The sequence below is a fragment of the Oryctolagus cuniculus genome, chromosome 17, assembly GCF_964237555.1.
Source record: "Oryctolagus cuniculus chromosome 17, mOryCun1.1, whole genome shotgun sequence".
NCBI lineage: Eukaryota > Metazoa > Chordata > Mammalia > Lagomorpha > Leporidae > Oryctolagus > Oryctolagus cuniculus.
Genome location: NC_091448.1, coordinates 35,744,285 through 35,771,116, shown reverse-complemented (window position 1 = coordinate 35,771,116; position 26,832 = coordinate 35,744,285). Strand labels below are relative to the sequence as shown.

General features: G+C 38.7%; 1 protein-coding gene across 1 annotated transcript in view; it reads right to left on the bottom strand.

Moving 5' to 3' along the window:
• BRIP1 (BRCA1 interacting DNA helicase 1) overlaps positions 1-26,832 on the bottom strand; it is a 206,381-nt gene that overhangs the window by 37,372 nt on the left and 142,177 nt on the right. Inside the window, 1 exon segment of the mRNA XM_051824717.2 lies at positions 2,128-2,240. Within this exon segment, the coding sequence (XP_051680677.2) occupies positions 2,128-2,240 (113 nt within the window).

The window sequence follows — 26,832 nt, the reverse complement described above, 5'->3', positions numbered from 1 at the left end:
TCTAATAAATGTTTATACTTCATGGTCAGTTCAGTGGATAGAGGTAGGGTGATATAAAGATGAAAAAGCAGGTCCTGTGGTTTTTTAAAGAGAGGGCGGCCAAGATGTGAAGGGCCATTTAGCAGCTATGTAACCTTACATAAGTAATCTCACAACTAGTTTAAAAACAAAACAATTAGAACAAAATATGGAGTACTAGCATTGCTATTGGAAATGATCAATGAAGAATCAAATGAAATAATAAATATGCAAAAAGTTTGTAAGTGACAAAAATAGGATACAAATATAACTTTTGCTTCACAGGATTTCTTGAAATTCACAGCACTGTTTGTATTAAAAGTAAAACAAAAATAATCAACTGAAGTAAGAATATTTATTTTCCTGAAATTAAATGACTAAAAGCCAAGAATTTCAAATATATGTTCAAGGTCCCTTAGAAACTATTATCTGAATATTAAAATTCAAACAAAAGAGGTCAGTCAGCAGAGAGAGACAAAGTAAACAGACGAAGCACTTTAAGAACAACTTGCAGTGTAATTAGATGCCATGTAAAATGGGATTTCTGGGCAGAAAAGAGCTGCAGTAGGATATCAGCAGTTTAATCACAGAACTGAGTTGTTCAGTTTGAAGAGATTCATATAAAACACCATTCTAAAATGATATACATGGGAGTGGATGACATGTTCTGAAAGTTACGTTCAATTTTTGGGTCCTATGTCAATTAGGTCTATGTAAATTGAAGTCAAATGAATCCAGTCTACTTATATGCAACTGGTCTAATGCAAGTGTTCAAGATAAGTGACAGAAATCTAAATTCTGGACTTTGGTAAGGTAAAATTACAATTGGCTATGAGTCTTCTGGTTGTACTGTGTCTATGTCAAAGGCTATGTTTCCATGATTTTATTTGAATTCTATAAACTCCTTACAGTTTTGCTGAGAAAAAAATTATGTGGTTATATTTCAAAAACAGAGAATATATAAAATCAATTAGACTGTACAAAAATTGGAAATGGCATCCCATGATATGAAATTACAGTGTAGAGTGATGATTTAAATGATTGTTCCACAAAGCACATATTTTCATAACCTGGGATCTTTCAGAAAAAAAGTATTACTGTTAAATGTGGTTTAGTTGGTGTTATTCTTTAGTACCATGACCATGGCTAGTTTCATCCTTCTTGAAAGATTTGCAAACTGCTTTATTGCTCACTTGTGCCTCAAAAAGAGCTATTATTTTCTCTTTCTTTCAGTTATTCACTGTCTTTCAGTTTCAATGTTGATTTATCAACGTTATCACTTCACATAGGAGACAGAGTATAGAATACTATCGCAGTTAACCAAAATAGCAATCTATATTTCACACTGTTATTTTAATTTTAGAAATGACTTTAAAATGAAAAAAATTTTCCCCAGTCAGTTGTCTTCTTTACAAAGACGCAGAATAACAGTTTTATATTTGATGAAAGTAATTTAACAGATATTATAATTCAACACATCTTTAGTGACTAAAGGAACATAATTGCAAATAAATGGAGCATTTTCTCACACTGGCTGGTATAGCAATATAGTTACCTGAAATCTGGTGGGAGGGAGTGTGTACATATAAAAATTATTACCTGTAGGTATATCTACTCTGATTTGCATGTTACATATATATGTACATGAACTGAAATATCTCCCACATGGGTGGCAGGGGCCAAAGCATTGCGCCATCTTCTGCTTTCCCAGGTACATTAGCAGGGTGCTGGATCAGAAGTCGAGCAGCTGGGACTCAAACTAGTGCTCATATGGTCAGTTTTTATGCATCCATTTAAAAAAAATCATCATCTAGGTTTTGATGTTACAAAACGTTAAGTTTGTTGTGAGCTTTCCTTAAGAACCATCTTTGCATACCACTAGTTGCATGACAAACATTAGCAAATTTTGAGTTTTGTTTTAGGTATGATTATGCACTATTTTCAGCGTCTACTTGTGACATCTATAATTAAAAATTGACCAGTTCCTAGGGTTCCTGTTACACAAAAGTTTGTCAAATTAATTATAAATAGTTAATGGCAATACTAGTTCTACATATAACCCTACAGCTAATACTACAGTAATGTTATATAAAATTTCACTCTACTTACCTACCAAGGGCCTGATTTAAAGCCCTGTATGCTTGGATTTCATACCACTGCCGTCCAGGTAATAGACCTCTTAATTTTGAATGGTGGTCATTGTACTCACGCTTTAGTTCAACCTAATAATTTAACAAAAAGCATAAAAAATTTAGTAGATAATTAAAGCTCACTTTAAAAATCATAACTTCAAACTTTTAAAATATTGGTTTTTTTATTTTTTTATTTTTGTGACAGGCAGAGTGGACAGTGAGAGAGAGAGAGAGAGACAGAGAGAAAGGTCTTCCTTTTTGCCGTTGGTTCACCCTCCAATGGCTGCCGCTCTGTGGCCAGCACACCACGCTGATCCGATGGCAGAAGCCAGGTGCTTCTCCTGGTCTCCCATGGGGTACAGGGCCCAAGCACTTGGGCCATCCTCCACTGCACTCCCGGGCCACAGCAGAGAGCTGGCCTGGAAGAGGGGCAACCAGGACAGAATCTGGCGCCCCGACCGGACTAGAACCCGGTGTGCCGGCGCTGCAAGGCGGAGGATTAGCCTAGTGAGCCGCGGCGCTGACCAAAATATTGTTTTAAGATTTATATTTTATTTAGTTGCAAGGCAGAGTTATAGAAAGAGAGGGCTGACCCAGGCCAAAGCTAGGAGCCCAGAGCTTCTTCTAGGTCTCCCACATGGGTGCAGGGACCCAAGCACTTGGGCCATTTTCTGATGCTCTCCCAGGTGTGTTGGCAGAGACCTGGATAAGAAGTAGAGCAGCCAGGACTTGAACCAGCACCTTTATGGGATGTTGGTGTCTCAGCCAGAGGCTTAACTTACAACACTGGCACCTACATATTATTTTTCAAAGAGAAAAAGGTATTTTGTTTCCTAGTACTGATTTTTTTTCACTTCTTCCCTTTTCCCTCATGCATATAGTTAGCTCTGCCATTAATGTTTACTGAGATGTAATTTACATGTAATAAAATTTATTTGAATAAAATTTATTTAAAATTTAATATACAAGTAGATGATAAATGTATAGTTATGTAACTACCCCCACAATCATAATATATAAGTTACATTAGCACAAAAAGTTCCTCCTATCCTTTTTTGCCAATTTCCTTTTTCTAATGCTGGCTTTGAGAAGTCCTCTGTTGGCCTTTTTTAGATTTTCATGTAAATTCTACATAGAATGTAAACATCTATGATCTTTTATCATTTTGGAATTCGTTCATGTTAAAATGTATTTAGGTAGTTGATTCTTATATGTTTATTCATTCTGATCTTTCTTCTTTAAGACTACTAGCTTGCTATTTTTAAACATTTGCATTATCTACTTTTTGTTTTCTGGATTAGTCAGATTCTTTCTCCTAGTACAGGTGGAGAATGTCTGGCCCACTGTATAAGGCCCACAAAATCATTTTGTCTGGCCCAGCCACAGAAAGCGCAGGTGGGACTTGAAATTTGATAAATCTATAGTAGGCTAATTTTTAGGCCGATAATTTTGAATGGCTGTGAATGATGTTATAAATGGTCCCAGGCAGAAAAAAGGTTTCCTACCCTTATGCTTCTATTTTATCTTCACCACTGAATTTTTTAGCTGTATGTGTTCCCCCACCACCATCACCACTACCTTTTTTAAAAGTCATTCCTCTCGGTTTACAATACACATCTTTAACTCATCGCAGTCTACTTCAGAATAATATTAAACTACTTCATATATGGTATGAGAACTGCACCACAATATATTTCCTCACTTCCTTTTCTTGTCCTTTATGCTATGGCTGCCATACATTTTAGTTTTACCTGTACTATAAATTCACGAAACATTTTGATTTACACTTTAAATAGCATATTACCGTTGATTTTTAAATAAGCTTTTAATTTTGGAATAAGTTTAGATTTACAGAAAAGTTACCAAGCTACCAATACAGATTCCTTAAAACCTTTACCCAATTCCTCTAATGTAAACAAACATCTCTAATTACTGTAGTACATGTTAAATTAAGACATTAGTGTCTTAACTAATTTTTAACTAATTCATGTATTTTATTCAGAGTGCTACTTTTTCCAGTAATGCTTTTTCTAAATTGATAGGTATTTACTAAAGAATCCTGTATTTACTCACATGTTTATTATTCCTGGCATTCTTCATTTCCTGTATAGATTTATTTTTTGTCTTGTATCATTTTCCTTTCTACCTTAAGAACTTCCCTTAACATTAATAGTACAAGTCTACTGGCAATGAATATCTGCCTTTCAGCCCTTGTTTTTCTGAAAAGTCTTTACTATACCCTCATGTTTTGAAAGATTTTCTTACTGGATCAAGAATTTTAACCATTTTATTTCAGTATTTTAAGAATGTCTCTTCATTATTTCCTAATGTGTATAGCTCTGGAGAAAACTCTGCTGTTGTCCTCTTTCTCTATATTTAATGTCTCGTGGAGGGGCCACTTTGGATTGGATTCCAGTATGCCTTTGTGTTTCTTCTGCTTTAATGTTTGTAAGTTTCTTGGATCTGTGAGTTCATAGTTTCCATCAAATTTGGGAAAATTTCAGCTGTTAATTCTTTTAAATTTTGGGGGCTGGCGCTGTGGCTCACTTGGTTAATCCTCCGCCTGTGGCGCTGGCATCCCATAGAGGCACCGGGTTCTAGTCCCGGTTGCTCCTTTTCCAGTCCAGCTCTCTGCTGTAGCTCAGGAAGGCAGTGGAGGATGGCCCAAGTGCTTGGGCCCTGCACCCGCATGGGAGACCAGGAAGAAGCACCTGGCTCCTGGCTTCGGATTGGCGTAGCACCGGCCGTAGCAGCCATTTAGGGGGTGAACCAACAAAAGGAAGACCTTTCTCTCTGTCTCTCCCTCTCACTAACTCAATCTGTCAAAAATAAAACAAAAAATAGGCCGGCGCCACGGCTCACTAGGCTAATCCTCCGCCTTGCGGCACTGGCACACCGGGTTCTAGTCCCGGTCGGGGTGCCGGATTCTGTCCCGGTTGCCCCTCTTCCAGGCCAGCTCTCTGCTGTGGCCCGGGAGTGCAGTGGAGGATGGCCAGGTACTTGGGCCCTGCGCCCCATGGGAGACCAGGAGAAGCACCTGGCTCCTGCCATCGGATCGGCACAGTGCACCGGCCGCGGCAGCCATTGGAGGGTGAACCAATGGCAAAGGAAGACCTTTCTCTCTGTTTCTCTCTCTCTCACTGTCCACTCTGCCTGTCAAAAAAATAAAAAAAAATAAATTGTTTTAAATTTTTTTCTGCTTCCACATACTCTTTTCCTTTTGGTCTCCAACTATACCTTTATTAGGCCACTTTATAGTACCGTGAATCACCAATGCTCTGTTCATTTTTTCCATGTTTCTCCCACTCTATATTTAAGTAATTTTAATCCTGTCTTCCAAGTTCACTGATTTTTTTTGTAGTGTATTTTTATTGCACATATTGTATTTCTCTTATATGGAAATTTCACCTGGTTTTTTTTTTTTTTTTTCAAAATCTTGTTTCTTTTCTCATCATGTTGATATCTTCTTTAAACATACAGAATATAGAACAGATTTTAACCTCCTGGTCTGCTAGTTCCAACATCTCTGCTATTTCTGGAATTGTTTCTATTGATTGATTTTCCTCTGTATTATAGGTTATATCTTCATTTTCTTTGCATGTCTAATTTTTGACTGGATACTAGACACTGAATATTATGTCAATGTTTACTGGACTTCTGGTGTTAATATAAAAAGTTTTAATTTCTTCTGAAATGCAGTTAGGTTACTTGAAGCCAATTTGTTCTTTTTTTTTTTTTTTTTTTTTTGACAGGCAGAGTGGACAGTGAGAGAGAGAGACAGAGAGAAAGGTCTTCCTTTGCCGTTGGTTCACCCTCCAATGGCTGCTGAGGCCGGCACGCTGCAGCCGGCGCACCATGCTGCCGATGGCAGGAGCCAGGTGCTTCTCCTGGTCTCCCATTTGGGTGCAGGGCACAAGCACTTGGGCCATCCTCCACTGCACTCCTGGGCCACAGCAGAGAGCTGGCCTGGAAGAGAGGCAATCGGGACAGAATCTGGCACCCCGACCGGGACTAGAACCCAGTGTGCTGGCGCCGCTAGGCGGAGGATTAGCCTATTGAGCTGCCGCGCCAGCCCGAGGCTTGCTTTTAAGCTTCAATTAGGGCAGGTCCAAGCAGCCTTTTGTCTAGGGCTAACTGCTCCCAGTACAAGGGTGAAACTCTTGTGATGATTGTATGCAGTGCCCCAGGATTATAAGATCCTGCCTGTTCTAGCTGGTGGGAACACAAACTATTCCCAGCCCTTTATGAGCTCAAGGAATTGTGCTGCTTACTCATTTTCCTGGCCTTGGGTAGGTCTCTCTTGTGTCTAACAATCAATACTCAACTAAAGACTCAAGGGAGCCCTTTGCAAGTATCTGGAGCCTTCCCTGGGCAGCTCTATCCTCTCTGGTACTTTATTTCACTGAACTCTGTCTCAACCCAGTTAGACTGCCAACTTCTGTCTGGGTTTATTCTCCCTGCACCGTGGCCTGGCCACTGTCTTCAGGCAATAATCTGGTGCCGTTATGTTTCATCCTGTTCCTTTCCTCTCAGGAATCTCAATTCTATTATGCCTACTGCCCAATGTCTAAACATTCAGTTTTCTAGTTTTTTCATGCAGAAGTGTAAATCTTATCTGTGTTACTTCCATTCCATTCCACTGAATTTTAATTTTTAAAAAGGTTTTGTTATGGAAAAATCTATCTATCCACAAAAGAGAAAGAACTGTTTCAAGTACTTCCATTATACAATATTGTCAGTATCTTGTCAGTCTTATTTTCTCATATATGTGTCAGGAAGAGTTGCTCTGACAAACTACATATAGTGACTTACGGCTCAGAAATATTTGAATGGTATCAAATTACAACTAAGACATTCTAAGAAGAATTATGAAATTGTTGAATAATTTCTTATGGAATGGGGGTTCAAATTCAAATCCCTATAGCACTAGAGGGCTGAAAAGCACTAGAGGGCTGTGTGATATGTGCCTATGTATCTCTTCTGAGGACAGAGTTAATAGTTTTTACTACATTCTTAAGGTGCAAAGATTCTAAAATATTAAGAATTGCTGCTTTTCAAATCCTCAACAAAAAACTTTTCTGTGAACTGAATTGCTGCTAAGCTTCATTGAAATAGATAAAACAGTGCCAATATTTTATCAACCTATACTATAAAGTTTGGTTTTCCAGTTAGATATTGAAACATATAATTATAGAAACAGTGGAATAGTGATATAGTGCCTGATAAAACTGGAATACAGATTGAGTCTAGAAACAGAACATTGTTTTACACATCATAAAGGTGGGATAAATAAATGGCATTAGGGATTTGAAAAACACCACTTTGAAAAACAAAGCTGGATCTCATATCATTTACAAAAACAAATTCAAGATACACAGTAAACCTATAAATGTTCTAGAAGAAAATGTAGTAAGCTATTTTATATTCCTGAAGGATTACGGGGCTCCTAAACTGTTCCATGCACATTGCAATGATGAACAGATATTATCTCATTTTAATCCTCATAATAATCTTAAAAGGTAGATATTGTCCCTCTGTTTTATAGACAGATTCAAGGTTGAAAAAATTAAGTGACATGTTGAAGATGATTCTGCCTGTAAAGGGTAGAGCTGGCATTTGAATCCAGGTCTCACTCCAGAGCTGGCTCTGTTGAGTGAACTCTAGAATCTGACAATATATTAGTACTTGATTGATTATTTATTTATTTGGCAGAGATAGGAAGAGATGGGATAGAGAGATATCTTACATGTGCTGTTTCAAATTTCTGCAATGGCTGCAACAGTCTGAGCTCAGCCAAGTCAAAGCTTGAATTCCATCCTGGTCTCACATGGGTGGCAGGGGTCCAAGTGCTTGGCCATCTTCCACTGCCTTCCCAGGCTAATTAGCAGGAAGCCAGATCTGAAGTAGAGTAGCTGGGACTTGAACTCACACTCTGATACTGGATGCCAGCATCATGTGCCACAACGTCATCCTCTGTATCATAGCTTTTCTGAGTGAACTTAGGTAAGTCAAGTCTGTTATGCTTTTGAGTGGGGCCAGCGCTATGGTGTAGTAGGATTAAGCCTCCATCTGTGGCACCAGTTCGAGTTCCGGCTACTCCTTTTCCAACCCAGCTCCCTGCTAATAGCCAGGGAAAGCTGCAGAAGATGGTCCACGTGCCCCTGCACCCATGTAGGAGATCCGGAAGAAGCTCTTAACTTGGCATCAGACCAGCTGTGGCCATTGCAGACATTTGGAGAGTGAATCAGTGGATGGAAGATCTCTATCTCTGTAACTTTGCCTCTCTAATAAACCTGCCTCTCAAATAAATATAAATCTTAAAAAAAGAAATCTAATAAAGTAAAAATTAGTTTCAGAACTTAATGATAACAATTTATTCATCTATAACAAACTGCTAGTATTGGAAATTGACAGAAGTTTACTATGATTGCTAGCACTGGAATCCAATATGAAACAGAAGGACTTGCTACTTTCAGCTAGGTGGTTTTTAAAGATGTCCTTTCTGCAGTATTCCTGAGTAAGTACATCAAACAATTCATTTTTGTAGTGCAAACCTAATTAAAGGTACAAAGAGTTACTTTCTTAGAAAGATTTTGGACTTTCCATCTAAATTAACCTAACATAGCTTTAAGAAATTGTAAAAGCACTCAAGAAAAAGGGTCTCTTCAGTAGTCTTTATAGGCTAAGCATCCATAATCTGAAATTTTGAAATTCACCATTTTCCCAAATCAGAAACATTGTAGCACTGACACCTGATCTCACGTGATGGATGGGAATCAAAATGCAGACATACTAAAAACACTGCATAAAAATTATCTTCAGGCTAGATATGTAAGGTGTAAAAGTATATTATGTTTAGATTTGGATCCCATCTCCAAGATAACACTACATATAAGCCAGTAATATTTTCTTCAATAATCTAAAAAGAATCAAAATCCCAAACATGTTTAGTCCCAAGCATTTCATATAAGGGATACCCAAACACTAACACCGTTAAGCTTTTTCAAAAGAAGGACATGCAGGAAATAAAACAACAAAGTACATGTCTGATAAGTAGCTTCCAAGTTGGTAGATAAAAAAATTTATCCCCTCAAAAGAACCTATCAAATTTCTAAATCAAAACAGTAAATAATATGTACCATAGAAAATATTAGATAACACATAATAACTGCTGAAAATTCAGCAATAAAGTACAATACAGCATTTAGAGATTAAAGGGAAAAATACTTTCAAAAATTCTATATAACCAGGGAAAACTCTCTGCTTTCCTCAAAGAAACACTTGTTCAGACATAATACAGGTTTCCATGTCGGACTAATACTTCATAATATTCACTGTCGCTATAACAAGAGTTGCTCCAGGAAGCATTAGTTATAAATGAAATATGCAGAGATAATGTGGCAGCTATTAGGTTAAATAAATAAAAGTATGACTACATTATTTCAATTTTTTCCAAATGTTCAAAAACTCTGTTCAATCCAAGTGGTCTTTAAAATACTGCCCCAAGGGAATTATTTTAGGTATAAATTAAAAACAAAAACAAAACAAATTTGAACCACATATGAAGGTTAACTTTGAAATCTTTTTTTGTTATATAAAAAGATTTTTTAAAATCGAATGTGATCCCCCAAAGGTTTTTGTTCCTTATTAATTAGGAAGACAATCAGGGTTTAGAAAAGATAGAACAGCACATCTCATTTTAACAACATCAGAATCTATTTCACTGTACACTTACGGACTATCAGGCATGAAAATCAATGCCCAATTTAAAATGACATAGAGCATATGTGAAAAAGCCAGTTTCTCCTACCAGCAAATAGCCTAAATGTTAAGTAAACCAAAGGCTAGAAGGGATTAGTTGAAATGTCAAAAAACAACCTTTTACTTTTACCTGCTCATCCTTATAAACACATTCTTATCCCTCAAGCATGCTTTCCAAACAAAGTTTCAGTGTGCAGCAGCAAAAGGCCCAAGGCAAGCTCTGCCATCTTGGAACTGTCAAAGAGATTAGTCTTTGATCTATTTGGGAGGTCATGCCCACATTCACATTAGCTATATAGTCTAACAACATCATACCTGTTGACCAATGCTTCTTTAATGCTGAATGAGACAGACATTTTATATTATGGAAGTTAACTGTGAATGTCTCTTCTAAGTTTTGACAGAAAATAAACACCATAAACTTAGCTCAAGTGTGGTTTGGAAAGATGATCTTTTAGACCATTTAACATTAGTTTTCAAATACATTTTACAAGCCTTTTCCAAAATAGAAAGCTATACTTAACTGTATTCTCTGGAAGAGTTTAACCACTTGCTCCCCACCCCCAATAAATTAGTATATGTGTAATTTTGCAATAGTGTGTGAACAGGGAGAAGGCAAACTACTTAATCAAAGGTTGCTAACTGAAGGCCCAAAATTATGTTCTGTGTGACCCTTACTGTGGCTTAAAATAATTGGATATGGCAACATCTAAAAATTTGACTATTTCACTACTGTCTGCAACTAAGTCACTCATTTAAATAACCTGTTTAACTCATGTAGCTTCTTTAGTTGGCAATCTAGTGGTTCGGATGTTGCATTAATTCACAAAAAATGTCTTTATATAATTAAAGTTCACAAAGAGTACAAAACATCCTTAATATGGCAATCTCCAGACAACAAAAAAATGTATCTGCATAGAAATCTAGCCTGACAGAGATCATCAAAACTGAAGTGGTACTTATAGAATTATGTAAACAAAACAAGAGAGACAGTATTTAAGGAGTTATATGATTTTGGACTATGATTTCAAATATCAAACAGTAAGTTCCTTGAGTTCTCCATGCCTTGGTTTTATTGAAAACAGTATAAGTAATATACTACTTCTAGCAATAATAGATAAAATATAAAATAACCAAAAGGATTATACTATATGTGTCAACAAAAAAATTTAACTCACAGTTTTAAACATTATTTTTTTAACTCCAATAAGTGTGGGCCTTAAATAGCTCTGTACAAGAGCAGCTTTTTATAAGTAGCTTATGAAGAAATAAATAGTGTGATAAATATGAGCTAGAGCTATAAATATCTCTTCGTTTTACTACTAGCTCATATGAAAAATGTTAGATTTTATCCCAATTCATGTGAATATGTACTATGATTTCAATAAAAAACTTCCTGAAAGCAATCAACCTAAGACTATAACTTTTTTTCTTGTATATAAGCTTGAAGACAAAAGTTCAAGCCTCAAATAAAACTAAGAATAAATAGTCAGCTAAACTCAGTAATTAAAAATATTTTTAAAATGCTGCTTCAGAAAAACAAGCACATTTGTCTAGCAAACACTCAAGAAAAACAGTTTTATCTTTAGCCAAGGTACAGGGCATAAACCTAAACATTTACCGCCAACCAAATCTGGAAGACAGAGACTGTACATTAGAGACATTTACTGCTTCATATCATCCTAGAGTAAACACTTTTATCAGAGTGTTTCAATAGAAATTCCAACTGTTAGAATTCTAAACCCAGCATGAGATCCTGTATGTGAAATAATTTAGCTTGATAAAAGGAATATAACTGGTTTTATTTTATCTGGCATACTTTCAAGATTACAGAAACATGAAGTTAACCAAATATAGTATATCTATACTTTTTTTAATGGGGAAAAATGAGTTTCTGCCAAAAGCTAAGAAGCCAGGCTGCCTTTAAACTTTTTTTCCCAAGCACATTAGGAATCATTTTCAATTGTTACTTACTTCCGCTGTTTCATTAGGACTTGACCATAATAACCTACCAAGAAGTAAGAATCGAGATACTAGAATAGCAATGTAACTTAATTCACACATTTTTTAAGACACTTTTGGTTAGACACTTTTTTTATGCAGAAAAACCTGTATTAAGCTTTGTGTCATAAATTGTCAGTGTTGAAAACAATAGCCTGTAGATTTCAAATTTAGGAAATAGAACAAATCATATTCCTCTCAAATCAGGTATTTACTATTCTCAACATATCCAATCTCACCGGTCAGAATAATTTAGCTTGTGAATATATCTAGAAGAGTTTACTAGATACTCAATATCACTTAGACAAAAGAAGAAATCAATATTTTTGTATTAAAAACAGCTAATACTTTGTAACATGCAAAAAAGCTTAATATGCTCATTCTGTAAAGGACTAAGATAAAAACATTTTTAAAGTAGACTTTGTAGCAATTTAGTTAGGCTATCTATACTAATACTGCTCAGATAAACCTGCAAACCCTTATTTAAATCACCATCTCTAAAAAATGCCATCCTTCGTTCTACAGACTTTTTTTGAGGAAAGCAGGTATAATGGAAAAAGCATATGGCTTGCAGTCAAGGCCTTGACACCTATCAGTTTGTGACCCTGGTCAAGTCCTAGTATACCCAAATAGCACCCTTTCACAATTTCCTCTTCTGTAAAGAGGAAAATAATTTCCACAACCCTTCCAACAGAGGGTTGATTGAAGAAATAAGTGACAAGGAGAGTTAAAGACTTTAACATCATATATTAGAAGTTAGTGAGCTGGTAAGTCATGAATTATCCCATACTTGTGAAACCCAGTTTAGGCTTTGGTGGATTTTACCTTCTATCTTAATATACTGTTACATATATCTGAAAAAAGCCATAGGAATATGTAGACTATAAGAAGGTACTTCAAATAGTTCATGGAACAATGAATTAAAATGTTTATTTTGGTGCAAAAATTTTTGAAATCCAGATATATGATCTTTTAAAAGTTTATTAAATGCCCATTATGAAAAAGCTGTGCAATGGATTTCAGGTTGTTTTGCATTAACTAAACATCTTTTAATTCCATTTTCCCACACACTCTTTAAAGTACTCTTATATGGTCATTACCTTGGGCTGTTCAACTCAAATAAAACTTTTAACACCTGGACCAATTTTAACTATACTATTGACTTATAAAGTAAGTTTCTTTACTTTATGGAATGCCTACTATTTCAACAGATATCACCAAAAATATGTACATTGACAGGACATATAAAGAACAATGTTCCAACAGTTTTGCAACAAATTTTTTCCCAATGGTCTCTCTGTAACCTAGGAGATGTTTTTGACAGAATTATAAACTCATTCTGCAATAACTAGCAAAATGAAGTATTTTTTATGTAAGAACACAATGTTAGGTTGTAAACAGAATTGTAGGCTCTTAAAGGAATATTAAGAAGCTTTGTTAAAGTAGAGCTATATTTGGCAACTAACAGAGATCTGTATCTATTTCTATACAATCCTGAAAAAGGCAAGATCTCTTATAAAAGAAGCTTGTGGATACCAGAAGATACAACACCAAGCACTATGGCCTGGGGACTTACATAAGGGTTCAGTGGCAATGACAGTGATAGAAGGTAAATTCCAGGGATAAAAGGCTCAGACCCAGATTTTGTATGACTAAACATTTAAAAACATGAGCAAGGGAAAGACTGCATGTGAGAAAAAAGATTAAATGGGTACTTTAACATATACTTAAAATTTTAAATCCCAATTTATTACCTCTACATTCCAATAAATGAAGCTGTCTATATTTTTATTATATATTACCTTTCAAATGTAAGTCTTGATTTAAAAAATATACTGTTAGTTTCTACATTTAAAATATTACTGCCAAGACTGTTTGATTCAGAGCATCTCAAATATGAACATGTGACTCTGGGAATTAGGCATATGGAATCATAGCACTACACTTTGCTAACTTAGAAAACAATAGGCCGGCACCGCGGCTCAATAGGCTAATCCTCCGCCTTGCGGCGCCCGCATACCGAGTTCTAATCCCAGCTGGGGCACCGGATTCTGTCCTGGTTGCCCCTCTTCCAGGCCAGCTCTCTGCTGTGGCCCGGGAAGGCAGTGGAGGATGGCCCAAGTGCTTGGGTCCTGCACCCCATGGGAGACCAGGAGAAGTACCTGGCTCCTGCCTTCAGATCAGCGTGGTGCGCCAGCCGCAGCGCACCAGTTGCGGGGGCGATTGGAGGTTGAACCAACAGCAAAGGAAGACCTTTCTCTCTGTCTCTCTCTCTCACTGTACACTCTGTCAAAAAACAAACAAACAAACAAACAACTGATGATCTCTGGTTTCAAGAAAAAAAAAATCACTTCCTCTCCCACTCTCAAAAACTTCCCCCAAATTAAAAGACAAGAGAGAGAAACACACACAGCTTCTACCTTCAACTAAACTAAGTAACATCTAAACTCAAACCCCAGTGAAGTTTGAACCAGTGTACCAGAGCTACTCCGGGGAAATAAGCTGGTTTGGCCTGCAGAAGTCCAGAAAGACACAGGGGCAGAAGTACAAGGAAGCTGTTAGAGGATGTGTACTACACCCAGGGCATGGAAGAAGGTGTTCTTGGAAACCCCACAGTCACCTCAGTTACTTAAGGCTCTTAGACTCCAATCTTTTCCTTCTCTGCAGTCCTAAGCATAACATAAGAAATACCATGGCGATGGTGGCTATTTGCCTACATTGTTGGTGCTTGGGACCAAGGTGTGGGTGCCAGAAGAATGTGTCATGGGAGATATAGTGAACCTCAGATACCAATAAATAAGCAGTCTAGAGGAACTGAAGTTTATCTTAACTTTAGTACTGTAGTTAGGCTGCGTTGTTTAAATTGGCTTCCGTGAACTAACTGGAAACCTAATCTCTTTCTAACAGTTTCTCTCAGAGTAACTCCAGGTACCTGATATTCAACCAAACTTTTGGTGCTTATTTGTAAGTTGGATCTAGCAGGTTGTGTTTTTGATAATGTTTTTCTTTTAATTTACCTAATATATACAAGGATGAGGTTTGGGTATATCGGAATAGGTGTTGATTTTTTCTATTTACCAATAAATTCATCTCTTTAATTAAAAAAAAAAGAGAGAATGTATACTTCAAAGATGACACCAAAATCAAGAAAGAAAGAGAAGGAAGGATCTAAAACCAGGAAACTGGCAATCTAACACAAAAGATTAGTAAATCAATTTTTTTTTTGTTTTAAAGATTTATTTCAAACGTACAGTTACACAGAGAAATGGAAAGAGACAGTGGGAGAGTGCAAGCACATGCTTCCATCCATCTGATGGTTCACTACCCAAATGGGCACAACAGGCTGGGCCAGGCCAAAGCCAGGAACCCGGAACTACCACATGGATAGCAGGGACCCAGGCACATAGGCCATCTTCAGATGCCTTTCCAAGTACATTGGCAGGAAGCTGGATTGGGAGTGGAGCTGCCAGGACTCAAACCAGTGCCCATATGGGATGCTGGTGTCATGGGTAGTGGCTTAATCTGTTAAGCCACAATGCCAGCCCCAGCAAACCAAATTTCTAAGACATAGTAGCAAAGGGAAAAATCTCAGAATATTGGTGGTTAGGTGGGTTTCTGGTATAACGTAATTCTAGTTGAAGTAGAAAACTGAGAGGCTCAGAAATGATGTGGGGGGTGGAGGGAGGTGAAAAAAGGAACTGACATATTACCCAAAAGGTCTAAAAGAAAAATTGTGTTGTGAAGTGTTGCACAGATCTACTGCAGGGTGGTAGACTTACTTAGAAAAAGATCACTTAGCCTAGTGGTTAAGATGCCCATGTCCCACATTGCAGTGCCTGAATTCAATTCTCAGCCGCACCTGTTGACTCGGTTTCCCGACGGTGAAATTCCTGGGAGGCAGCAGTGATGGTTCCAGTGATTGGACTCCTGCCACTCAAGTGGGAGATCTGAACTGAGTTCCAGGCTGTGGCCCCATCCCTTGCAGGTATTCAGGGAGTGAACCAGTGGATGGGAACTCTGTCTCTCTGGCTCTCAAATTACATAAAAAATAATAACAACTTACAGGAGAGGGGAAAGAGAGAAAGAAGGTATTAACTCAAAAGTTTGAGAAAGGAAAAAGATCACTTAACTACAGTGAACAATATTTTCATAGTCACAATAAAATGAATATTGATGATTCAATAAAAAATTATAACTATATTCAGAGGATATAAACAGGGAAAAAACAATGAACAAGCTTAAAATCCTTCTCAAATAGGGATGATGGCAACAATTCATTAAATAAAAATAAAATACAAAGGCAAATGCCAAATGAAACTGTTTAAAGAAGTGAAAGTCATTACCTCTCAGAAGCAGGGACTGACAGTCAGGTAAAAGCCAACAGATTGTTATTATAAGAAGACATCTACTGTATATAGTATATATTAAATCATAGTAAAAGCTTTATTGGACTTTTTTCAACCTGATAAAAAATAAATTAGAGTATTCATTTTAATTCATGACATACATTTGTGTATCAAACTATATAAAACAATGGTGCTCAACCAAGAGCAATTCTGCCTAAGAGCAGAAATTGGCAATGGCTGGAGATACTTGTTGTTGTCGGAACTGGTGATAAGGATGGGGCTGCTACTGGCATCTAGTGGTTAAATAAGGCTAGAGATGCTGCTAAATATCCCATAATGCACAGGACACCCTCATTACAAAGAATCACCATATCCAAAATGTAAATCATTCTAAGCTTGAGAAACCCTGCTATAAAAACCCAGAAGTCTGATATATTTGATGCAGTAAAAAAAATAAAATAAAAAATAAAAAATCACTGTATGTTACTGTGTAACTCCCTATCATACTGGTATTATTTGTCCTACAGTTAAAATGCAAAAACTGGGCCAGCGCCATGGCTCACTTGGCTAATCCTCTGCCTGCGGCGCCGGCACTCCAGGTTCTAGTCCCAGTTGGGGCGCTGGGTTCTGTCCCGGTTGCCCCTCTTCCAGTCCAGCTCTCTGCTGTGGCCCGGGAATGCAGTGGAGGATGGCCCAAGTGCTTGGGCCCTGCACCCACATGGGAGACCAAGAGGAAGTAACTGACTCCTGGCTTCAGATCAGCACAGCGCGCCGGCCGTAGCAGCCATTTGGGGGGTGAACCAACGGAAAGGAAGACCTTTCTCTCTGTCTCTCTCTCTCACTGCCTAACTCTACCTGTCAAAAAAAAAAAAAAAAATGCAAAAACTAAACTCATTCCCAAGTTTCAAACCCTTAGGCTCTTTGAAAAATAGGAGCAATAAAGAGTGATGTCTACTACAAGTTGTGTTGAAACATTAAAGCTTTATAGCTGAAAAAAAAATCAAGGGATATACTCACTTAAAACCTATCTACTTGGTTTTAAGGGGATTTGATTGCAGCAACATTAAAATCCACAACTGAGGCCAGTGATGTCACATAGTGGCTTAAGCCACTGTCTGTGACACTGGCATTCCATATAGCTGCTGGTTTGTGTCCTGACTGCTCCATTTTTGATCCAGCTCCCTGCTGATGTACCTGGGAAGACAGCAGATGGCAGTCCAAGTGCTTGGGTCCCTGCTACCCACATGGGAGACGTAGAAGTTGTTCCTGGCTCTTGACTTCAGCATGGCCCAGCCCTGGCTGTTGTGGCTATTTGGAGAGTGAACTAGCAGATGGAAGATCTCTCTCTGGGTCTCCCCCTCTCTCTGTAACTATGCCGTTTTTTTCTTTAAAAGATTTATTTATTTATTTGAAAGGCAGAGTTACACAGAGAAAGAAGGAGGTATCCTATCCACTGGTTCACTCCCCAGTTGGCTGCAATGGCCGGAAATGCACCCATCGGAAGCCAGGAGCCAGGAGCGTCTTTCGGGTCTCCCATGTGGGTACAGGGGCCCAAGGATTTGGGCCATCTTCTACTGCTTTCCCAGGCCATAGCAGAGAGCTGGATCAGAAGTGGAGCAGCCAGGACTTGAACCAGTGCCCACATAGGATACTGACACCGCAGGTGGTGGCTTTACCCGCTATACCACAGCAATGGCTCCTGTAACTGTGCCTTTCAGACAAATAACTAAATCTTTTAAAAAAAAATCCACAACCAAAATTCTCTACTGAAGAAAAAAATTAATGTCAAGAGACGCTGAAAAACAATTTCACCACTTCCCTTGAGGGAGTGCTGCTGATTGTGTTCTATGCCAAAAGAGCATTAAGCGCCAATCAGCCTTGCAAGTCCTCCAGAAGTGGTCATTTCACCTTTAAACCCTTCTAGCTTAAGGGGGAAAAAACATTCAATCTTGTTTAAGGGCACAGCAAATATATGAAAACCAATGAGGTTACTGATCTGGCCAAAAAGTGAAAAAGACAATCACAAAATAACTTCAGGGACTGGCTTTGTGGTACAGTGGGCTAAGCTGCCATCTGTGATGCCCACATCCCATATTAAAGTGCCTGTTCAAGCCTCAGCTGCTCTGCTTCCAATTCAGCTCCTTGCTAATGTCCCTGGGAAAGTAGCAGAAGCTAGCTCAAGTACTTGGACCCCTGACACTCATGAGGGAGTCCTGGATGGAATCTGGCTTTGAATTGGCCTAGTGAGGCCAATGGGCTGTGAAACAGTGGAGGGAAGATCTCTGTCTTCCAAATAGTAAAGAAAAAGAAAATGAGAATTTTTTAAAAATCAAAACTAAAGTTTTTGTTTTACTAATTATTCAAATATTTTACTTGTAGCTATATGAAAGTGCTTCAAAAAGTTCAAGGAAAAAGGAATTAAAAGATAAGTTTATTTTTGCCCAAAATTTTTTCATGCAGTTTTTAAACAATATGTATTTTCCATGAACATTTTAAAAGACCTCTGTTTTCAGCCATGCCTTTTTTCCAAAGGAAACACAATGAATATGAGGAGAAAAAGGTTATCAGCCAAATTTGCTTAGGACTTTTTGTTTTAAATGTTTCTACTTCAGATCTCAAAGCATCCTTTTAAGAAAAATGGGGTATTAAAAATTACGCTCAGCAGTTCATGCATTTATTTTGAGAAGATAGAAACAAAGGCTTTCATTATCTCATTTTTGTACTGCCCAAAGGAACTATACATGTTGTCAACCTAAATAACTAGGTTAGATTTAAACTCGATTTCAATTGTGGAATTTAATGATATACTTAGAAACTTCTTATAATAATATTTTTGGTGAAATTATGTTTTTTATTAAAAATTAGTGTTCTGAAGAAGAAAAAGAGGCTTAAGAAATTGAAAATTAACTCATCTTAGATTTTAGAGGTGATGAAGTGTTTCTTCTATATCTGTGATTCAGCCTAAGCGTTTCCAACAATTTCAATAGCAAGTTGCTGGATTCCTAAATGTTAGAGTTTAGTATTACAGCCTTTAAGTTTATATACATAGCCATTTCCCCAGGGTAACCACATGTAATATGGAGGCTAGCAGATCCAGGTGGGTTTGTATATCAGATACTACTCCATAACCAGAACTCTACTCCACCTTGACCCCAGGGCTCTGGTTGCTGGATCTGGTTTCCCAAATCTTTACAATGGCCTACAGAGTCCTAACTGCTTTTCCTTCTAAGTACTATGCTCACATGCCCTTCTTCTAATTCACCCTCTACTCAGCTTCTTTTGATTCCTGGAAACTGCTATCCTTTTTCACACCTTGTGGCCTTAGCAAACACTCTTTTCTGTCTAGAATGCTATTATTCATTCTGTTCAACTACGTAAGTCCTAGTCTTCTTTCTCGTTCAGCTTAAATATCACTTCCTCAGGAAGCCTTTCTTGACCCTTGAAGACCTGTTACAACAGTCTCATGGTTCCTATGACTTTTTCCTACAGCCTTCATCACAACTATAGTTGTTTATTGTTTTCATAAAATTCCTTGGTAGATTATAAGTTCCATGAGATGAGGGGCTGTAATCTGTATAGTGTATCACTGTGTTCACAGAGTATATTAGAGTACTCTAGCCAGATAATAAAAAAAAAAAAAAGTTGTTTCATTATTCTGAATAGTCTTATAACGTGGCCTCTCATAAGGCCATTTCACTTTATCCAGTGTTTGCAGGTTTGACTGCCGATGCAGATAAGAATCATCTCTCTGGGTCCTCCACCCTTTAAGACAAGTTAGTCAAAAATAAACTGACATCTGGATAAAAGATGAAAGCTGTTGCTCAGCTTCAGTCTTCTTAAACATCTGAGTACGCGGTCTCGATTCCACCAAAACATCCTGTTACACATTCCCGGCCTTTACTAAACTGTAGACGTCACTAGTGCAGAGAAAGCATCTTGTTCATATTTGCTCCTACTACATTTAGCACAAATCAGACTCTTGGAAAAAAATTGTTACTGATAGAAAAGTAACCAAAAAGGAAAGCTACTCAGTTTTTGTTTCTGAAAGCAAGTTTGCCTTGATATAGCTCTTTATAATCATTTACTCATGAATATTCACACTATTGTCAAAGCAACAGTAATAAGGAACAACATCAGTCTCCTTAAAAAGACACTACTGGGGGGCAGCGCTGTGGCACAGCAGGTTAACGCTGCATCCCATGTGGGTTCGAGACCTGGCTGCTCCACTTCCCATCCAGCTCTCTGCTATGGCCTGGGAAAGCAGAAGATGACCCAAGTCCTTGGGCCCCTGCACCCATGTGGGAGAGCTGGAAGAAGCTCCTGGCTTCGGATCAGCACAGCTCTGGCCATTGAGGCCAATTGGGGAGTGAACCATCAGATGGAAGACCTCTCTCTCTCTCTGCCTGTTCTCTCTCTGTGTAACTCTGACTTTCAAATAAATAAATCTTTGAAAAAAAAAAAAAGGACACTATTGGCTTTAAAAATTTCAGTACAGTCATCATCTGATAATATTTTGACATTTGGAAGCACTGGTTTCACGTGGTTAAACGTGCACTCTATTTTGTCAATGTTGTCATCCTTTGGAGCAAGCACCCTATCTTTTGCTGTGACTTACAAAATGCCAACAACATGTGAAAACTTATCAAATTATACAGGTGTGTTTGTGATCAAGTCAATAGCAAATGTAAGAAAACTGAAATACACTGTAAGGAAAAAACAAAGTGAAGAGGCAACCAATAGAATGGGAAACAATATCTGCAAACTATGAAACTGATAAAAGATTAACACCAGAATCAATAAAGAGCTCAAGAACTCAACAACAAAACAGTCAAGAAATGGGCAAAGGACATGAACAGGAGTTTTTCAAAGGATGAAAATCAAATGGCTAACAGACACATGAAAAAATGATCAGGATCACTAGCCATTAGGGAAATGCAAATAAAAACCACAATGAGGTGAAACATCACCCCAGTTATTACAGCTACCATCCAAAAATCAAAAAACAATAAATGCTGGTGAGGATGTGGGGGAAAAAGGTACCCTAATACACTGTTGGTGGGAATGTAAACTTGTACAACCATTATGGAAGACAGTATGAAGATTCCTCAGAAATCTTTAAATAGATGTAACATATGATCCAGCCATTCCACTCCTGGCAATTTACCCCAACAAAATGAAATCAGCATACAAAAGAGTTATCTGTACTTCCTTGTTTATTGAAGCTAAGATACGGTCCATCAACTGATGATTGAATAAAGATGTAGTATATGTACACTGTGGAATACTACTAAGCAATACAAAACAATAAAATCTATCTTTTGCAATAAAATGGATACAAGTGGAAACAAGTATGCTTAGTGAAAATCATGTCTCTCTGACATGTGGCAGTAAATAAAGAATAAAAAAAGGTATAGGAATGAAATAGCTTGTGATATGATTGTTTTAAGCCTCTGTTTATATTCCTGTGGAACTGTGGTCTTTATACGTTTTACTTGTTGAATATTATGGTCAGTGGTGAATTAAGCCTGTGATTATAAGTAGATTGAAATTATGTTTTTACAAAAAAAAGAAAAAAACTAAAGAAAAAAACAAAGGAAGAGGGAAGGAAGGGGATTGAGAGCAGTGAGAGGGAAGTATGGTTATCTTCTTAGAACTATACCTATGCGATACGTAAAATTTCTTCGCCTTATATTAATAAAAATTAAAAAAGAAAACGGAAATGGTTTTAAAAAAAGATTTATTTGAAAAACAGACTGACAGAGCAATCTTCTAACCCCAAATGGCTGTAACACCGGAGGCTGGGCCTGGCTAAAGCCAGGAACCAGGAACTCCATCTCTTGTCTCCTACATGAGCCACAGGGATCAAAGTGTTTGGTCCACTGTCTGCTTTTTTCTCAGGCACATTAGCAGGAGTTGGATGAGAAGCAGAGCAGCCAGGACTTGAACCAGCATTCTGGTATGGAGCAGGTGTCACAAGCAGTGGCTTAACCCATTGTGCCACAACACTGGCTTGATGCCTGTATTTTTCAATCATGAATACAATTTTTAATGAATTGGTTAAAGGGATAGCATTGAAGCACAGCAGGTTGAGCTCCTGCTTGTGATACCAGCAGCCAATATCCCATTGCTGGTTTGAGTCTCTGCTTCTGATCTAGCTTCCTGCTTATGTACCTGGGAAGGCAGCAGAGGAAGGTCCAAGTACTTGAGCCCTTGCCACTGTGTGGAAGGCCAGGATTGAGTTCCTAACTCCTAGCTTCAGACTGGTCAAGACCTGGCTGTTGTGGCCAACTGAGGAGCATACCAGTGGACAGAAGATCTTCCATCCTTCCTAACTGCCTTTCAAATAAATAAATCTTGAATTTATTAAGATTTTTAAAATTTTAAATTAATTTGTAAAATTAAGATAATATAATCAAGTAGTTAGTACATTAAGAGTTAAAGGAAGTCTTTTTTTAAATGAAGAAATCACAATGGTTACTATATGCTAATAATAAAATACACATTCAGATCATTATCTGAATTTTAAGCACTTTACAAATAAAATCTATTTTGGTAACTCAACATATTACATTCCTAAAAAAAGACAATTTAGTAAATTATTTTAATCATTGTAAGAGCATTTCTGAAAATTATAAAAATCTAACATACAGGCCGGCGCCGCGGCTCACTAGGCTAATCCTCCGCCTAGCGGCGCCGGCACACCGGGTTCTAGTCCCGGTTGGGGCGCCGGATTCTGTCCCGGTTGCCCCTCTTCCAGGCCAGCTCTCTGCTGTGGCCAGGGAGTGCAGTGGAGGATGGCCCAGGTGCTTGGGCCCTGCACCCCATGGGAGACCAGGAAAAGCACCTGGCTCCTGGCTCCTGCCATCGGATCAGCGCGGTGCGCCGGCCGCAGCGCGCCGGCCGTGGTGGCCATTGGAGGGTGAACCAACGGCAAAGGAAGACCTTTCTCTCTGTCTCTCTCTCTCACTGTCCACTCTGCCTGTCAAAAAAAAAAAAAAAATCTAACATACACTTTAACATTTTTAACAGTTTTTAAAATAAATCTTTAAAAAAGAGTTACACAGAGAGAGAAGGAGAGCGAGAGCGAGAGCAAGAGGTCTTCCATCCGCTGGCTGCAGCCAGATCTGCGTTGATCCAAAGCAAGGAACTTCTGGGTTTCCTATGCCGGTGCAGGGGCCTAAGGACTTGGGTCATCTTCTACTGCTTTCCCAGGCCATAGTAGAGACAAGGATCAGAAGTGGAGCAGCCAGGACCTGAACCAGCGCCCATATGGGATGTCAGCTCTGTAGGCAGTGGCTTTGCCTGCTAGGCCACAGTGCCAGCCCCAACATTTTTAAAGTATAAACATTTTTAGCTACATGTCATGGTTTTAGGAATTTTTCCTTGGAGGAATAAAGGCACAATATCTATGGAAGGAAAATATTTTCATATCCTAATAAATGATACTAAAGAATGCAAGTGAAATGCAATTTTCTTTTTTTGACAGGCAGAGTTAGACAGTGAGAGAGAGACAGAGAGAAAGGTCTTCCTCTTCCGTTGCTTCACCCCCTAAATGGACGCTACAACCAGCGATCCAAAGCCAGGATCCAGGTGCTTCTCCTGGTCTTCCATGGGGTGCAGGGCCCAAGCACTTGGGCCATCTTCCACTGCCCTCCCAGGCCACAGCAGAGAGCTGGACTGGAAAAGGAGCAACTGGGACAGAATCCGGCGCCCCAACCGGGACTAGAAGCCGGGGTGCCAGCGCCGCAAGGTGGAGGATTAGCCAAGTGAGCCGCGGAGCCAGCTGTGAAATGCAATTTTAAAATCTATCTTGGGGCTGGTGCTGTGGTGAAATGGCTTAAGCTGCCACCTGTGATTCTGGCATCCCATCTGGGTGCCAGTTCATGTTCTGGCTGCTCCACTTCCCACCCAGCTCCCTGCTAATGCACCTGGGAGAGCAGTGAAAGATGGCTCAGGTGTTTTGGTCCCTGCATCCACAGGGAAGACCCAAATGGACCTTCTGACTTCTGCCTTTGGCCTGGCCATGGTAGCCATTTCAGGAGCGAACCAGCAGATGGAAGATCGATCTCCGTCTCTCCCTCCCTCCCTCTCTCTCAACTCTGCCTTTCAAATAAATAAAATAAATATTTAAAAAGAAGTTTTTAAAAAAATCTAAGTATTGACCTGTGCCATGGCTCACTAGGCTAATCCTCCGCCTGCGGTGCCGGTACCCCGGGTTCTAGTTCCGGTTGGGTGCCGGATTCTGTCCCGATTGCTCCTCTACCAGGCCAGCTCTCTGCTGTGGCCAGGGAGTGCAGTGGAGGATGACCCAGGTCCTTGGGCCCTGCACCCCATGGGAGACCAGAAGCACCTGGCTCCTGGCTTCGGATCAGCACAGCACGCTGGCTGCAATGCGCCGGCCATAGCAGCGATTTGGGGGGTGAACAAACAGAAAAAGGAAGACCTTTCTCTCTGTCTCTCTCTCTAACTCTGCCTGTCAAAAAAATAAAAATAAAAATAAAAAATCTGGGCCGGCGCCGCGGCTCACTAGGCTAATCCTCCGCCTAGCGGCGCCGGCACACCGGGTTCTAGTCCCGGTTGGGACGCCGGATTCTGTCCCGGTTGCCCCTCTTCCAGGCCAGCTCTCTGCTGTGGCCAGGGAGTGCAGTGGAGGATGGCCCAGGTGCTTGGGCCCTGCACCCCATGGGAGACCAGGAAAAGCACCTGGCTCCTGGCTCCTGCCATCGGATCAGCGCGGTGCGCCGGCCACAGCGTGCCGGCCGCGGCGGCCATTGGAGGGTGAACCAATGGTAAAGGAAGACCTTTCTCTCTGTCTCTCTCTCTCACTGTCCACTCTGCCTGTCAAAAAAAAAAAAAAAAAAAAAAAATCTAAGTATCTTATCATGTTGTCACAAACCATGCCTATGTCACCAATTTGAATTGAGGATGCCTGAGTTATAAAATTGAATTGAAGGCTTTTGTGGTTGTTAGATCATACTAATTGCCTAAAGGATTTGCTTTAGATACCCATGAAAAGGCAGCCTTGTTCTACTGTGACTTAATTATATTAAAAGAAAACAATTTTTCTTTAGTTATACTTTTCCCAAACATCTAATCATATAAAAACCTTGATTCACTCTCATGCCCCTCAAATACTTTGGTGCATAGAAAGTTTTCTTTTTAACTATTATACGATTAAGTAGGTCCTTATAGAATGATCAGAAGCATCTGGGAAAGGTGGGAGTTAAAAAAAAAAAATCCTCACTGGGGAAGTTTGTTTAATGCTTGACCTTCAGGGTAGCCCATTATCAACATTTCATAGTGGGTTTCTTTATTTTCAGGTCCCTGAGGTATATGTAATAAATTATGACTTGAACTAAACAAGTCACACTTGGCTCCAAAATGAAATTTTCCTACTTCTACTTTCTAGTCCCCAAGGTGGGAAGAGGAAATCCTGGTCACAGCCAAAAAAGTCATATTTTTGGCTCTAACATACATTTTCCTGCGTCTCTAAAAGCCAAACTCTGCTATTGAGACGGCAAAGTCTTAGGTTAGTATTTTAAACTGTATTTCTAAATTTTTACTTCCATAATATTTCTCAAATTGAAGAAAAAAAATTTAGCATCATAAAATTAAAGTCACTGCCTTCTTTTTCCCAGATTGCTTTTCTGACTCAGGCACTGACCTCAATCTTATGAATATGAATTCAAATGAAATAAAGAAAACAATGCAGAAACAGGCTGCTTCATTTCTGAAAGGCAGACATTTAAAATTTTCTTTTGTTAGTCATTTCTTATTCCTGCATGACAAACTCGAGTATTAACAGAAAAGCAAACTATCAACTTCTAATTTAAGGTGCAGAAATTTGAAGCAGTTTTAGTTTTAGAAGAGTCATTTATAGAAATCACTTTAGCTTATCATCTCATTTTACAGAGGATAAGAGCATGGAAGACACACCCCAAAGTGACACGCAGACACTCACATATTAATAATTTTCTCCCTTTTGAATGAGAGAATATGCCACAGACTATGGCAAGGGTTATGGGCTAATCACTTCCTTGATTAAAGTACATTAAATGGCAAAGCTGATGAGAAGTTGCTCCTGTGAGCATATTAAATTCTACAAGACTCTGAATTTGCTGATTGGAGTATCCTGTTGGTCTTGAATAAGTAAACACTGTCATACTGTGAAAAGGCTACATGGCAAGAACTGTGAATAGTTTCCAGAAGCCATGAGTACCCCCAGGCTGGTTTAAAAATTACTATCTTACTCCTACAATCACAAGGAACTGAATTATGTCGATAACCTGAATGAAATTGGAAGAGGATGCCATACCTGAGATGAGACTAACCCACAACTTCTTTATAGCCTTCTGTACTCTGCTAAGCCATGCCCAGGCTACTTACTCATGGCAACTATGAGATGATCCATGTATACTATTTCAAAATACTATATGATAATGTGTTAGGAAACTAGTATAAAGAGTAACAATCAATATGACAGACCCTACATTTATTATGTTCCACCACATGTTAAAGTACACGATGCTACCGGAAATTAAGCTATTCCTTAATGATTTAAAATAATACATTGT